Consider the following 13141-nt stretch of genomic DNA (forward strand, 5'->3'; position numbering starts at 1 on the left):
CAAAAAAAAAAAAAAAAAAAAAAAAAAAAAACAGCACTAAACAGAGCTCAAAGGAGGGAAAGACCTCTTTAATCTCATCTTCACTGAGCGCGGCAATTTGTTCCTCGTGTTCTGGATGTTGTTCAGGATGCTGTTGATTCTCATCACCACTATCACCAAGCTCCCCATCGCTGGCAGTCTCGTAGCCATCGGAAGGTTCTTTGCTCGCACTAGATGTTGACGGAACACCGCTTGAATCCGTCGTTTTTTGGGTTGATGCAGAGGCCTTCGGAGGACTGGGAACTTCGTCCTCGGATTCCTCCATTTCTATCCGAACCATTTTCACCCACGAATCAACAAAATTCTAAGATTTTGCAACGATTTGGTTCTCAGATTCTGGGTTTTAGGGAGAGAAGACGAGACTCTGCGTTTATAAATTTGTTGGAAGAACCGAAGACATTTTCATTCCAGAAGCCTCTTTATAGATTCTTTTTGGACTTTGGGCCTTTCAGTGTTCTTTATAATATTGGGCTGAGTTAGGCCCAATTTTACTTTTTCTGGGCCGTGTTCTTTAAAGTATATTGGGCTGAGTTCGGCCCAATTTACTGTCCACTCTAAAAGGATTGGAAATGCACCTGGTTACCACCGAGCTACTCTATGGCACAATGAGAGCGAGCGTTGCAAGACGAGTGTCTCAGACGACTTCCTTTAAAATAAATTTTTTAAAGACAGTGTCGACATTGCGCCCCACCCCATTTATTGAAGGTTGGTTATGCACTCGCTATTTGGTACAGAGTCCATAAATGATATGACACGGACATGAGAGGGTTCAATACCTCGATAGAACTCAGATAGATGGATATTCGGGAGATCCCGATGAGATGAACAATACATGGGACCGTTTTCGATGGACATGTCTGAGTAAGCTACGATGATATCGATGATATCCTAGGACTTGAGATGGTATCATGACATGAAAATCATGTGATTGGGAATCTAGATGACAAAATTGAGACTCACGTGCACAAGAGAGACCATGGGCCTAATAGAGACAAGGTCAAGTCGAATGACTTGACGTAGTATAGAGTAAAGTCAAACAGAGTCGATTGAATATGTATGCACGGGCGCACGTATGTAGTCGAACCAGCTTAGATTCTACACGAGTTATGTTCGGTTGGTAAAGACAAACCTTATATAAGATTCGACGAATCATGACGCCGCACGGTTGAAAATGTATGACCGTGACACTTGGTTCACGGTTCATCTGCACGCTACGGATTACTCGTTGTCACACGCTACTCCTCTTCTCACTCTTAGTTGCACTCCGGACGAACCAACCAACCAAATTAACTATTTTAAATTTCTTTTAAACTCGAGAGCTTAACTATCTTGTGCTCTCCTTCGTTTATGGCAGCTGAAGAAGCTCCTTCCTCCTCGACGCCCGTCGACGGCGGCGCTGCTCTTAATCCTCCTCCTTCCTCCGACATAGCAGCTTCAGCTTCTTCGGCTATTGATTTTCTCACCCTCTGTCAGCGCCTTAAGGTAACCTTAAATGCTGCCGTTCAAACAATGCATTTTCTTGTTTCAAGTTGTTTGATGGGTGGTTTCCTCGCTAGAAATGTAAGGGAAAGGGATACAAAAATGGAACCAGAGTTTCAAGTTGTTCGATGGATTTAAAGCATTAACCAATTATCTATGGTTTCTTGCTCTGTGTTTGGATGAATATCTAGGGCGAGTATTGTCGATTTTTCTGTATTTCTCGAATAATGGATGCTGTTCATTCCCATTTTCCTGTTTAAATGCTGGGGTCTGAATTTCTCCTATTCATCTATAGCTTGATTGTCAATAAACTAAACGGAAATCTGGTTTATGTTATTTATTTTCCAGTTTTCAAGTGTTGTTTGATCATGCCATTTTATTTCACTCTGAATTAGACTACGAAAAGAACTGGCTGGGTTCGTAGAAGAGTCAAGGATCCGGAATCCATAGCAGATCATATGTACCGAATGGGAATAATGGCGCTCATTAGTTCGGATATTCCGGGCGTCGATAGAGACAAGTTTGCCATTCCTAACATTTTATGATCAGCTCTTATGATTATGTTTCACTCTTCATCATTGTCGTTGCTTTCGGCCCCTTGTACTGTTATGTGGAAGGTGTTTTGATGCTATATTTATGTATATCTTCAGGTGTATAAAAATGGCAATTGTACATGACATTGCAGAAGGTGAGTTATAATTTCTTGTCCCTTCCTTTATTGTTTTATGTTTCAATGTCATTTGGACTTAATTAGCCTTACAAGAGACAGTGATAACATCTTTTGTCTACTGTTGGATTAGAACGATATCGATACTGCCTCGATATTTTTCTGAAACAAACTTCATGTTCTTGGGATTAATTTTTCTTTGAACTCCAATTTGATTTCTTCTAGTTTGATCATTTCTCCTAAAGTGTAACATTGAAAGGCGAGATAAATATGTAGCCTCGAAAAGGATTAGAAGTCAATCTATTTGAATTGTTGGGACTGCTGTTATTGAATCAAAATTTTCCATGACTTGTATATCATTTGAACAGCAATTGTTGGTGACATTACCCCATTTGATGGGGTTTTAAAGTTGGAAAAGAGTAGACGAGAACAAGAAGCATTAGACCACATGTGCAAATTGCTTGGTGGTGGTTCAAGAGGTATGCATTCAGTCATTTATTTTGAGATTCTAGGGGTCAGGATACATTTTTCCTGCATGCATCATGGTTTGTCTGCCGACACCTCTTTCTTATAAAAATATGTGTGAAAATTGCAGCCAAGGAAATAAGTGAATTGTGGATGGAGTATGAAAATAACAGTTCACCAGAAGCTAAAATTGTGAAGGATCTTGATAAGGTCAGCTATGTAAACTCAGCAAGTGACGTAACTAAGCTCGATGCTTAATACTTGCTATGTTTTTTTATTCTTTTTCTGTTGTTCTTTCAAACAAGCATCTTGCACATATGCTATATGCACTCTACACAATAATTATATCATTTATAAAATTATTGATCAATATATGAATTCTAAAAACGGAAATGCTAAGATAAATAAATTCTTGTCTACCTTAGCTGATTATTATTGGCAGTAGGCTGTGAAGTTAGCTCATATTCTATAATGGATAAAAAAGTTGCTGGCAGCTGTGGCAGTAGTTGGTTGATTAAAATTTGTGTGTAAGAAAAATAGGGTAGCATACGGTATTTTTATTTTCCCATGTGAGGATCGTTGAAGTGTATTTAACAGCGTGACGAGGAAGTATACATGGTAGGTGTATTTGAGAATTATGCTTGATAGCAAAGAAGTTCTTGTTTGATGCTCAACCTTTATTTACTTTTTCATGGTTTTCTACAGGTGGAGATGATTCTTCAAGCTTTGGAATATGAAAGTGGTGAGTCTTCTTTTCCTGACATTATTAACACATTTTTTCTTGTTTGACATATTTCTCAAGAGTAGCTGCTTTCTTTAATGGATAGTATATGTCAAATTTGAAAGGTTAAATATGAGAGGAAACTACAAATTTTGTTATGACATTTGTATGGCAAAGTAACAGCGCTTTGTTGAAGTCTTTAAATACTACTGGCGAGGATGATTTTGTACTCTTTCCCCCTTCATATTTATAGCCGGTTCATCTCATAAACTACATCCATCAAGAATAGCACGAAACAAGGAGAAATAGCAGATTTTCTTTCCCACATTTGTGGAACTATCAAGAATCTTAGCTAAGATCAACAGGAGGTTTTGTCTTGTACTTTGAAGCATAGCAAGGCCGAATACAAAGAGTAAATAAAGGGCTTTTAGGTTGGAAGGGAAGGCATAAGTATCAACCACCTTCAATTTACCTTCAATCTGTGGATGATGCAATCTTCTTCTCTGATTTGTCAGATGTCTCCTCCATAGACAGTAAAAACCTTTGAAAATTTCTCAGGATAAAATATCTCTAAAAAAACAAAGATTATGGGTTAGCACAAAAATTATCAAAGACCTTGCAGGAGATAACGATTGTAAAATGGGTTAATGGCCGAATATGTACCTAGAATTATCCTTAAACGGGACCACAAATCTCTTTCACTCTGGAAGACCATTATTGAAAAAATAGAAATAAAATTATCCACATGGTCATCATGCTACACTTCCAAGGACGGAAGGCTCTCCCTAATACAAGTTGCCACACTGTCCAACCTCCTTCATCACTATATGTCTCTATTTGAAATTCCACAAAAAATGGCTACGAATATAGAAAGATCAGAAACTTTTGTGGAAAGATAGTCCACACCTTGTCTAATGGAATATCGTAGACCTCCCAGCAGAAAAGGTAGGACTTGGTCTATTTTTGATAAAGGAGAAGAATAAAGATCTTCTTGCCAAATGGATATGGAGATATAATCACGAAGAAAGCGCATTGTGAAGAAAACTTATAAAGGTCAAATATACTCCTACATCATATACAAATCGACCCTCTTCTTCTTCTGAAAAGGGGCCATGGAAAAACACCAAAACCTCATCACTAGCCGAATTCTCCATAGGGTGGGTGATGTAGGAATCTCATATTTTTGGACCGATTCCTCGATTGGAAACATCATGCTAGCCTTGCGATATCCCCTTCTATATAGACTCTCTCATAGCAAAATGGCTACGATCCAAGAAATATGGAATGATGTCAACAAATTATAGGACATGAGGCTTGGTAGGAACCTAAAGGATAACGAAACTACGGAATGGGATGAATTAAGTCTCGACCTCGCCCCAGTTGTATTGTCTAAAGAAGCAGACTCATTGACATGGCTTTCTAGTCATGAGAGGGTCTTCTCTACAAAATCTTTGATGATGAACATAGGGAAAAAAGTAGGTGCAATAAAATTCACGCTAGCTAGCAAAGACGCAAAGACAATATGGAAAGGAAATCACCCTAAAAGATGAAGTTCTTCTTTTGGAATAGCCATAAAGCCATTAGCACAAAAAAAAAAAAAGCCTATATGACTCTATTTCAAAGTTGATGCCCACGTTGCAAGAAAGACAACAAAACAATAAATCATTTATTTATGTAAAATTTTTGGAAAGGATCTTCAGTACCTTCGGATGACATCTCACTTTTCTCAGAGAGGTAAAAAATTTATTGGACATAGCCTTGGCATACCACCCTCCAAGAATGCAAAAGTCTGGCTATGGAAAAATCTCATATGGCTTTCTTTTGGATATGTGGAAAGAAAGAAAAAAAATTAAAGAGTATTCACACACAAGGCACAAGCTTATACTATGCTCTTTGACAATATTGTTTACCACACTATATCTGGGTTAAATTGTTTAATATTTTTGCCTCCTATAGTCATACCACCCTCATTGTAAATTGGAAAGGTTTTTTTTTTTTTTAAACATCATGGATAACACGTCCCTTTTGTAAATTTCAAACATCAATACAATTGTCTCTTTAAAAAAAAAAAAAAAAACTTAGTACCTTCACCTGCCAATAAATTTCTTACCCACCACAATCAGTAAATGAGTATCACAAATATTTCAGATCTTCACAATATTTTTGTTTCTTTCATTTATGGTCTGAAGAATGTCAGATGCTAATATCACAGACAGGTGGCTGATGCATCTAAACCTTTTAATCTTGGTTTCACGGCATCTATCAGATGACCCTCTGGTTCAACTTTTTTTATACCTTCCAACTGGACTGACATAATTCTTGGAATTAATATTTCCCCTGAAACTTTCAGTAGGATCATTAGTTCATTCTTGTCTTAAATAACTCGTCTTATTAAAATCTTTTACTACGCCAAATACTACAATTGATGGTGGTAATCAAAGTTATTTGTCTGTGTGCAGAACAAGGAAAGGATTTGGATGAGTTTTTTCAGTCAACTGCTGGCTTCTTTTGTCTTTTATTTGATGTGTGTTTGGCATGTGAAGTGTTTTGAAGTGAACATTTATTTTATAAGCGCTAACGGAAGAAAATTGGTGGAATCCTCATCTCTAAAAGTGCTCTAGCTGCTTTTTATCTATTTTTGGAAACTTCTGAACCACTTTTAATTAACGAAAAATTGAATACTTTTAGTTGGTCATAAGCACCTCTTATCCCAATTTCATCTATAACCAAGTGGCATTTATGTAAACCCCATTCTAGTTACCAAAGTAAGCCTTTCTTTCTGTTCTTAAGTAGTAAACTGTACATTTCAAAATTAAGTTCAGTTAGTCCCGGGTTTCTTGTGTTGGGCATTTCTTATTCCACTTGTAGAACACTACTTATTCCATTAAGCATGTAGGGAAGTTTCAGACCGAGCTGGGACGATCTTGGGCGTCTGAGGTAATATCAAGGAGAAGAAGGGATGTCGATGATGGCGCCACAGTCAAAATTTCAGAGAATTAACATGCCAATTCACAGCCCAAGAATTGAGGTTACTGTTTATTTGGCAACACATTTGATTTTCGATTTTCTATTTTCTTTGATCATTTTAAGCAGATTTTTTTGTTGAATTGCAAGAGTACATCATCATGCTCTAAGGCCAACATGTCTAAATCATGGTTTCTATATAGCCTACTCAATGCTCGAGTTAGATGTTGTCTGATGGGTAAGGATTAGGGAAAATGGCACATTGGTACAAGTAGAAGAATTGTTACACGTTTCAAGTGTGAGTAGTAATTTTATTCTATATGTACCAAAAGTCGAGATTGTGAGATCTTTTCTTGATTCCTACGTGGCTTCATTATATTTCTATGATGCTTTCCTTATTTCTTTCTGTTGATTAAGAAGCAATTTGGAATTGGGTTCCATGTGGAGGAACCTCTTCTTGGCGGAAAGGAATGTTTCCTTGGGAGACTTTATATTCTCTAAAGTATGATAATGCCAAAGGTGAACATGACATTTGCTAATATTTCGAGTGGGATGCACATGACGTGGACATGATTGCACATTGCTCATTAAGCGTGCACACAACGAGGAAAGAGAAGAGAGAGGATGTAAGATCCTACATTGGTTGGAGAGGGAAACGGAGCATTCTTTACAAGGGCGTGGAAACCTCTCCTTATCAGACATGTTTTAAAACCTTGAGGGGAAGCCCAGAAGGAAAAACCCAAAGAGGACAATATATGCTAACAGTGAGCTTAAACGGTTACAGAGGAGGTTATACTTAGATTGATAGGGACGTTTGAGTTTGAATTGATTTTAGGGCGTGTTCGGCTTCGTGAGCCTAACTCTATTTAAAGTTCTTCGAGGTACTCGTTTGAGTTTGAGTATGTAGCATAAAGATGGATGATTTTACCTACTACAATGCTTAGAATACCAATATATATTGTTCTTAGTACTTTTATAAACTAGATGAATAGATCTCCAATAGAAGACATTTGTTACAATTTCAAGCAAAGAGAGAGTTCACCTATTGCCATGGGTCATTTTATAGGGGACTTCGGCTTATTCTAATCTCAACTATACCTAAACTAAAAGGATAATCCTATTTTATAAGATAGGATTTGGTGTCTTGATAATGAACCTTTATGCTTTTAGTCTTTTCAATTTTTTTTATATCGGTTTTCGTCAAAAGTTCTTGTAGTGGTGTATATGAGTCGAGTTGGCTTCCTGAATGAACTGAATACTCACAACCCGACCCTCTATTTTCAGGTTGGGTTGGAGTTTGGTAGTCGAGTTCTTCAATTTTTCTTATTTTTAAACTTTCTATTTATCTACAATACACGTCATATTAATAATTAAGATTTCATAAAACTTAGATATCAAACATTCATAAATTATAATACATCACATCAAGTGATCTTCATCTTCATAATAATTATAGAAGCTCGGGTACACGTATACAAGTTGGATTGGGAGAATTTTTTGAACCAACCCAAAATTAGTCGATCCAAACTGAATTTTTCTCAATCCCACCCAAATTGATGAGGAAAAAAAACTAGTTCAACCTAACTTTTAGGGTTTGGGTTGGGTAGTCAAGTTGTTCGAGTTATTAAATTATTTGAACTCTCTTAAGTTCTTGTCGTAAACTTTAAATGATATATATATATATATATATATATATATATATAATATGACATAATAATATTTGAAACAGAAAAAATACGAACTAAAAAGGCAATGAAACTTTTTCGATAAGGACTAATATTTTAAAATATTTTATTCAAACTTTATTGGACGAGTACTCTAAAACTATTTAACTTGCACTCAATATTTTTTATCCGTTAAATATCCGTTCTATTATTTAAGTATGAAGTATTAAATTTTGTTTCGTATTATATTAATTAATAACAGACATAATTTTGAGGATAGGGTTGATTTTAAAATATTAAGTTTAGATTTTAGATTCTTTTTTAAAGTATAAATTTCAAATTTTATTCCATAAATATTATTTTCCCTTTTTTTCTCTTATTAAAAAAAATTAAAGAAAGTTATTTTCCCATTCCCACACGACCTCCACTCATTGGTTAAATAAATAAAAAATTATTGGAATTATATATATATATATATATAACGACAATAAAATCGACCAAGAAATGCCACGTTTCAAAATAACAAAGGATAGAGGTGGGGCCCACACACGTTTTTCATTCTAAGGAAACCGGCCCATCAAGTCGTGCCCGTGACAACTTTGTCGTATTATAATTATATATATTAATAACTCATTTTAAATAGTTTTATTCTAAAAATGGTTAAATGTATTAGATTTAAATAAAAGTATATAATGTATAACATTAATTTTAATAATAATTAGAGTAATAGTTTAATTTTAATTATATATATATACAAAATATTAAATCATAATATAGCATTAATTTTAATTAAATAATGTATAACATATATTTAGAAAGTCATAATCTATAGAGGTGTTAATAGGTTGGATTGGGTCGGGTTGGAACATTTTTTCGACCTAACCTAGTTGTTCGGATTGTATATTATTTTCAACTCAAACAATCCTTATTAAATAATAAATCCGACTCAACTCAACTTTTAGAGTGCATTGCGAGGAGGAGGCGTCGACTGAAGACGGTAGAGTGCATTGCGAGAAGGATAAACTATTGAAGAAAGGAAGAAGAACTGAGATACAGGCTTTGATGCACTAGTCGAGGACTGAGGATGTACACCCCCCCCCCCCCCCCCCCCCCNAGTGCACGGAGGATAACTGTGGAAGGAAGACACCAACTGAAGAGAGCAACTATGTGAGGACGAGTTACCAACTAAAAACGGAAGAATGTATTGTGCGGAGGATGTGGATGTGGAGTCGTCAACTGTACTATGTGAAAACTGTATTATGTTGTACTGAGTGGAGACTAACGAGGAGGGTACTCGAGCAGAAATTGGGAAGAAGTACTGAAGTTGACCGATCCTTGATTTACTGGTCGATGACTGAGGTCTGCATCGTGCAAGGAGTACACGCATCGTGTACTATATATATATATATATATATATATATATATATATATATATATATATATATATATATAAAATTCAATAGGCATTACATTAATTTCAAGAAAAAACGAAAACGAAAATGAAAAAAAATAAAAAATATATATATTAAAAAAAATACGGATCTCTCTCATTTTTCAACTTTATTTAACCAATGAAAATGCTCCACGTGTTTGCTGCTGAAAATGGTCATTAAATAACTGTCGGTGGGTCTAAATTTGTGGAATTTAAAAAGGAAATTAATAATTCTTGCTTAATTTAAACTTCTTTTATTTATATATATAATTATAATTATTAAATATTGAAGCGTGGGAAGCAAAACACTCATAATTGAGTTGAAAATAATAATTATAATTATAAGTTATTATTTAATAAGCCTCTCACTAATTAATAATTACTTAAAAGTGGACACGGAAGATTAAAATATTTTTTAAATAAAAGCTATTTTATTGATTAATTGTATTTTTTTAAAATAAAATATTTCAAATTAAATGAAAGGATAATGATGAAAAATTTTGACATAATTTTCTCTTTATTGAAAAAGCCATCTTGATGGTTACTACTTTAAATTGGAACATATGCTTCATCTCATACAAGTTTTTTCATACACAAATTTTGAATAAAGTTCCGATGAGGGTAAAAAAGGGATTCATATTTGTTCGGTTTGATTGATTTGTCTCACGTTAAATAGGAAGAACTTGAAAATTCCATCTAAGTCTCGTAAAATTCAATCTCGACCAGAGATGTCTATTTTACCTGTGGAGCTGGACTCCACGAAGACTCGCTCTGTACAGAAAGGAAATTTCCCATTTAGACGTAAAATTGGGGAAGTAATGGGGAACATTCTTTCTCTGTTAGATAAATGAAACTGAAGACGGGATTATATTCATTGTCCTTGTCTCTGCCCCGTTACAATTTTCAAATAGATAGAGACTAATCAATGTAGAAAAAGAGTTCAAACAACAAAACACGATATTTATGGATAATGGATAAGATAGAGCTTCAAATGGATTTAATTACTCTATTTTAAGAATTGACCGTCTCGTTGAAGAAATTGATTTGTTTGAGCTAATATAATTGGAAAAAATTAAAATTTATGATTTGATAACTAATTTCATACAAATATTGTCGAAAGTCGTCGAGCTTAGTAGTAGTCAATATCATGATAATTATTATGCGATATTTAATAAATTTCAATAATCAAATTTAAACTAGTCATCCAAATTTATTTATTTATTACAAAATAATAACAAATTAATTTGAGGATAGTTCAACCGATTAAAATATATTTTTTATATTAATATATTAAACTATCGAACTAAAAAAAACTTAATTGGAAGTAAAATGATAATTAATTTCATATTAATTATAAAAAAATAAATTTCAGAATCTTTGGGGGTATATAAGCAAAGAATAAAACTGTTAAAAAAAAAAAAAAAAACCCCGAAAAACTTTGTCGGCAAAAGGAAACAAATTCTTGCGGCGTGTGGGGACCACTTGCCAGCTGGAAAAATCACCACCTCTGAATGATTTTTAACTTTCTTTTCCCGGCAGCCGAATCCAACGGCTACCGTACGCCTTTATTTCTGCGAAAGTCAGTGGTGGGTGGGCCCCACTTCTACTGCATATTACGGTTCTCCGTCGTCGCAAATAAAGGAATAAAAAAATAAATAAAAATAAATAAATAAATTCCTTTCTCGTCCTCTTCTCTTAGCTGTCTCTTCTGATGAATATAAATATTGTCGGCTAGGCCCACTTAAACCTCTCACCTATCCCCACGCGCCCTCAAGGCGCGTACACTCCACGTAAAAAACAAAATTTAAATTAAAAAAAAAAAGATAAATCAAGAAATGATCACCATTACCAAACTTCAACATCTTTCTTTTCCTTTAAACAAAAAAGAAAAGAAAAAAAAAACACAGAAAAAGAAGAATACAGAGAAAGCTCATCTTTAATTTTTTTTTTTTTTTTTTTTACGAAATTAAAAAAAAAAAATCTATCTTTTAGGGAATACTTAAAAGCCAGAGAGAAAATTAATTATATTAAAAAAAAAAAAGTAAAATAAAATTCCCCTTTTTAAAATTTTTTAATTTACAGGTTTTCCGTGATTATAGCCATAATACGATAAATACCATCTGACGAACTTCTTCAACCCGGTCTGCAAATCCGTGGTCGGTTTATACCCGAGTTCCTTCCGAGCCGAACTAATATTCGCATGAGTAAACGGAACGTCGCCGTTTCCAGGCATTTCCACCATATTTTTCTTCGCCTTCACCTTCAAATGCCTCTCCAATATACTCACCAACGTCGGCACCGTCACCGGCGATGTATTCCCCAAGTTGAATATTCTATACGCTGCCGGTCCGGTTTTCTTCCCACCTGAACCGGTGCTCTTCCCTGATGTATCCAATGACCCCAAACACCCTTTCACAATATCATCAATGTAAGTGAAATCCCTCGCTAAATCAACCCGGTTCTTCCCACGAAAAACCGTAATCGGTTTTCCTTGAAGAATATTCCTCGTGAATGAAAAATACGCCATGTCCGGTCGGCCCCATGGACCGTAAACCGTGAAGAATCTCAACCCGGTTATCGACAAACCATAGATGTGATTATAAGTGTGAGTGATTTCCTCTCCGGCTTTTTTTGTGGCTGCGTAGAGACTCGCCGGTTGGTCGGTTCGGTCCGATTCGGAAAAGGGGACTTTCTCGTTCAAACCGTAAACCGAACTGGAAGAAGCCCAGACCACAGCCGGTTGTGGGTTGGCCGATTTACATGCCTCAAGGAGCGTAACTAAACCGGCGATGTTGCTATGAACATACGAATTGGGATTCTCCATAGCGTAACGGACTCCAGCTTGAGCCGCTAAATGCATCACGTGACTAAAAACGACGACGTCGAAGAGCTTCTCAAGCAATCTAGCGTCGTTTAAATCGCCGTGAACGACGAAGATTCCGTGATCGGAGAGAAGCGATTTCCGGGCTTTTTTCAAGGAAGGGTCATAATAGGAATTGAAATTATCAAGGCCGACAACGCCGTCGCCGCGTTTCTTCAAAGCGAGGGAAACATGGGTTCCGACGAATCCAGCAGCGCCGGTGACGAGAACAGAGAGGCCATTAGGACGGTGGGTTTGGGCGGAGTGACGGAGTTGTTTCTCCCATTGGATGCCGCCCCATGAGACGGAGAAGTAGCGGCTGCCGGAGTCGACAAAGGATTGGAAACTCAAATAGGAGGCGGTTAAAGCGATTAAGAAGAGAGCCCAGAAGAACATGGTGGTGGTGGAGGCGAAACAGCGGTGGAAGTGGCGGTTCATTGGGTGGTTTCTGTCGATCTTGAACTTTCCGGGGGTGGAGGGGAAGAGCTCGTCCTGTAAGGAGGGCATTTTGGGGAATTGGAAGAAGAGAGGAAACGTTGCAGATGCAGAGATGGGGAAGGGGCTAAGCTTTTTGCATCTGCCAATTAGAGAAGGAAGGAGAAGAGGGTTATAAATAGTGGTAACCCACGCACCAGAGAAGACGCGTGAAAAAGGACCGCCAGATTGGAGGATCAATTTTTATTTATTTTTAATTGTTATTAGGAAATTGTTATTCCAAAAGGAAGACAATTCAACCAATTACCACTTTTTTTTTTATTTAAATAATGATAAATTAGAATATCATGTTTTAAAAAAATATTAATTTTGAAATTTTGATATTTAATTTAAATATATTCATTTATATTTATAA

At 35.8% G+C, this 13141-nt stretch overlaps 3 protein-coding genes across 5 annotated transcripts in view; 1 reads left to right on the forward strand and 2 right to left on the reverse strand.

The window, feature by feature from the left end:
• LOC111450555 (tetratricopeptide repeat protein 1) overlaps window positions 1-431 on the reverse strand; it is a 4233-nt gene extending 3802 nt beyond the window's left edge. The window contains exon 1 of the mRNA XM_023090751.1: window positions 65-431. Within this exon, the coding sequence (XP_022946519.1) occupies window positions 65-319 (255 nt within the window). The 5' untranslated portion in view covers window positions 320-431. The remainder of the gene's footprint in view (window positions 1-64) is intronic.
• A 918-nt stretch (window positions 432-1349) lies between these two features.
• LOC111450859 (HD domain-containing protein 2-like) lies at window positions 1350-6683 on the forward strand. Of its 3 annotated transcripts, none has more exons than XM_023091155.1 (8): window positions 1350-1521; window positions 1914-2038; window positions 2169-2206; window positions 2554-2664; window positions 2781-2860; window positions 3356-3392; window positions 5831-5872; window positions 6268-6683. In XM_023091155.1, the coding sequence occupies exons 1-8, from the start codon at window positions 1387-1389 to the stop codon at window positions 6369-6371; spliced, it is 672 nt and encodes a 223-aa protein (XP_022946923.1). In that variant the 5' UTR covers window positions 1350-1386; the 3' UTR covers window positions 6372-6683. The 3 variants fall into 3 exon arrangements, with proteins under 3 accessions (XP_022946923.1, XP_022946925.1, XP_022946924.1); XM_023091157.1 differs by having other exon boundaries at window positions 1377-1521; window positions 6279-6683; XM_023091156.1 differs by lacking the exon at window positions 5831-5872 and having other exon boundaries at window positions 1377-1521.
• Window positions 6684-11441: 4758 nt separating this feature from the next.
• Window positions 11442-12933, reverse strand: LOC111450569 (UDP-glucuronate 4-epimerase 1). Its single transcript, XM_023090764.1, has one exon. The coding sequence runs from the start codon at window positions 12796-12798 to the stop codon at window positions 11503-11505; it is 1296 nt and encodes a 431-aa protein (XP_022946532.1). The 5' UTR covers window positions 12799-12933; the 3' UTR covers window positions 11442-11502.
• Between the last annotated feature and the right edge of the window lie 208 nt (window positions 12934-13141).

The sequence above is a fragment of the Cucurbita moschata genome, unplaced genomic scaffold (assembly GCF_002738365.1).
Source record: "Cucurbita moschata cultivar Rifu unplaced genomic scaffold, Cmos_1.0 Cmo_Scf00012, whole genome shotgun sequence".
Lineage (NCBI taxonomy): Eukaryota > Viridiplantae > Streptophyta > Magnoliopsida > Cucurbitales > Cucurbitaceae > Cucurbita > Cucurbita moschata.

What these genes read in the sequence shown, in the direction of transcription:
- LOC111450859 (XM_023091155.1), top strand. Translation starts at nt 1,387, where the DNA reads ATGGCAGCTGAAGAAGCTCCTTCCTCCTCGACGCCCGTCGACGGCGGC. An exon ending in TGTACATGACATTGCAGAAG is followed by an intron (nt 2,207 to 2,553) that starts GTGAGTTATAAT and finishes TCATTTGAACAG; the next exon opens with CAATTGTTGGTGACATTACC. An exon ending in GTTTTTTCAGTCAACTGCTG is followed by an intron (nt 5,873 to 6,267) that starts GCTTCTTTTGTC and finishes TTAAGCATGTAG; the next exon opens with GGAAGTTTCAGACCGAGCTG.
- LOC111450569 (XM_023090764.1), bottom strand. Translation starts at nt 12,798, where the DNA reads ATGCCCTCCTTACAGGACGAGCTCTTCCCCTCCACCCCCGGAAAGTTC.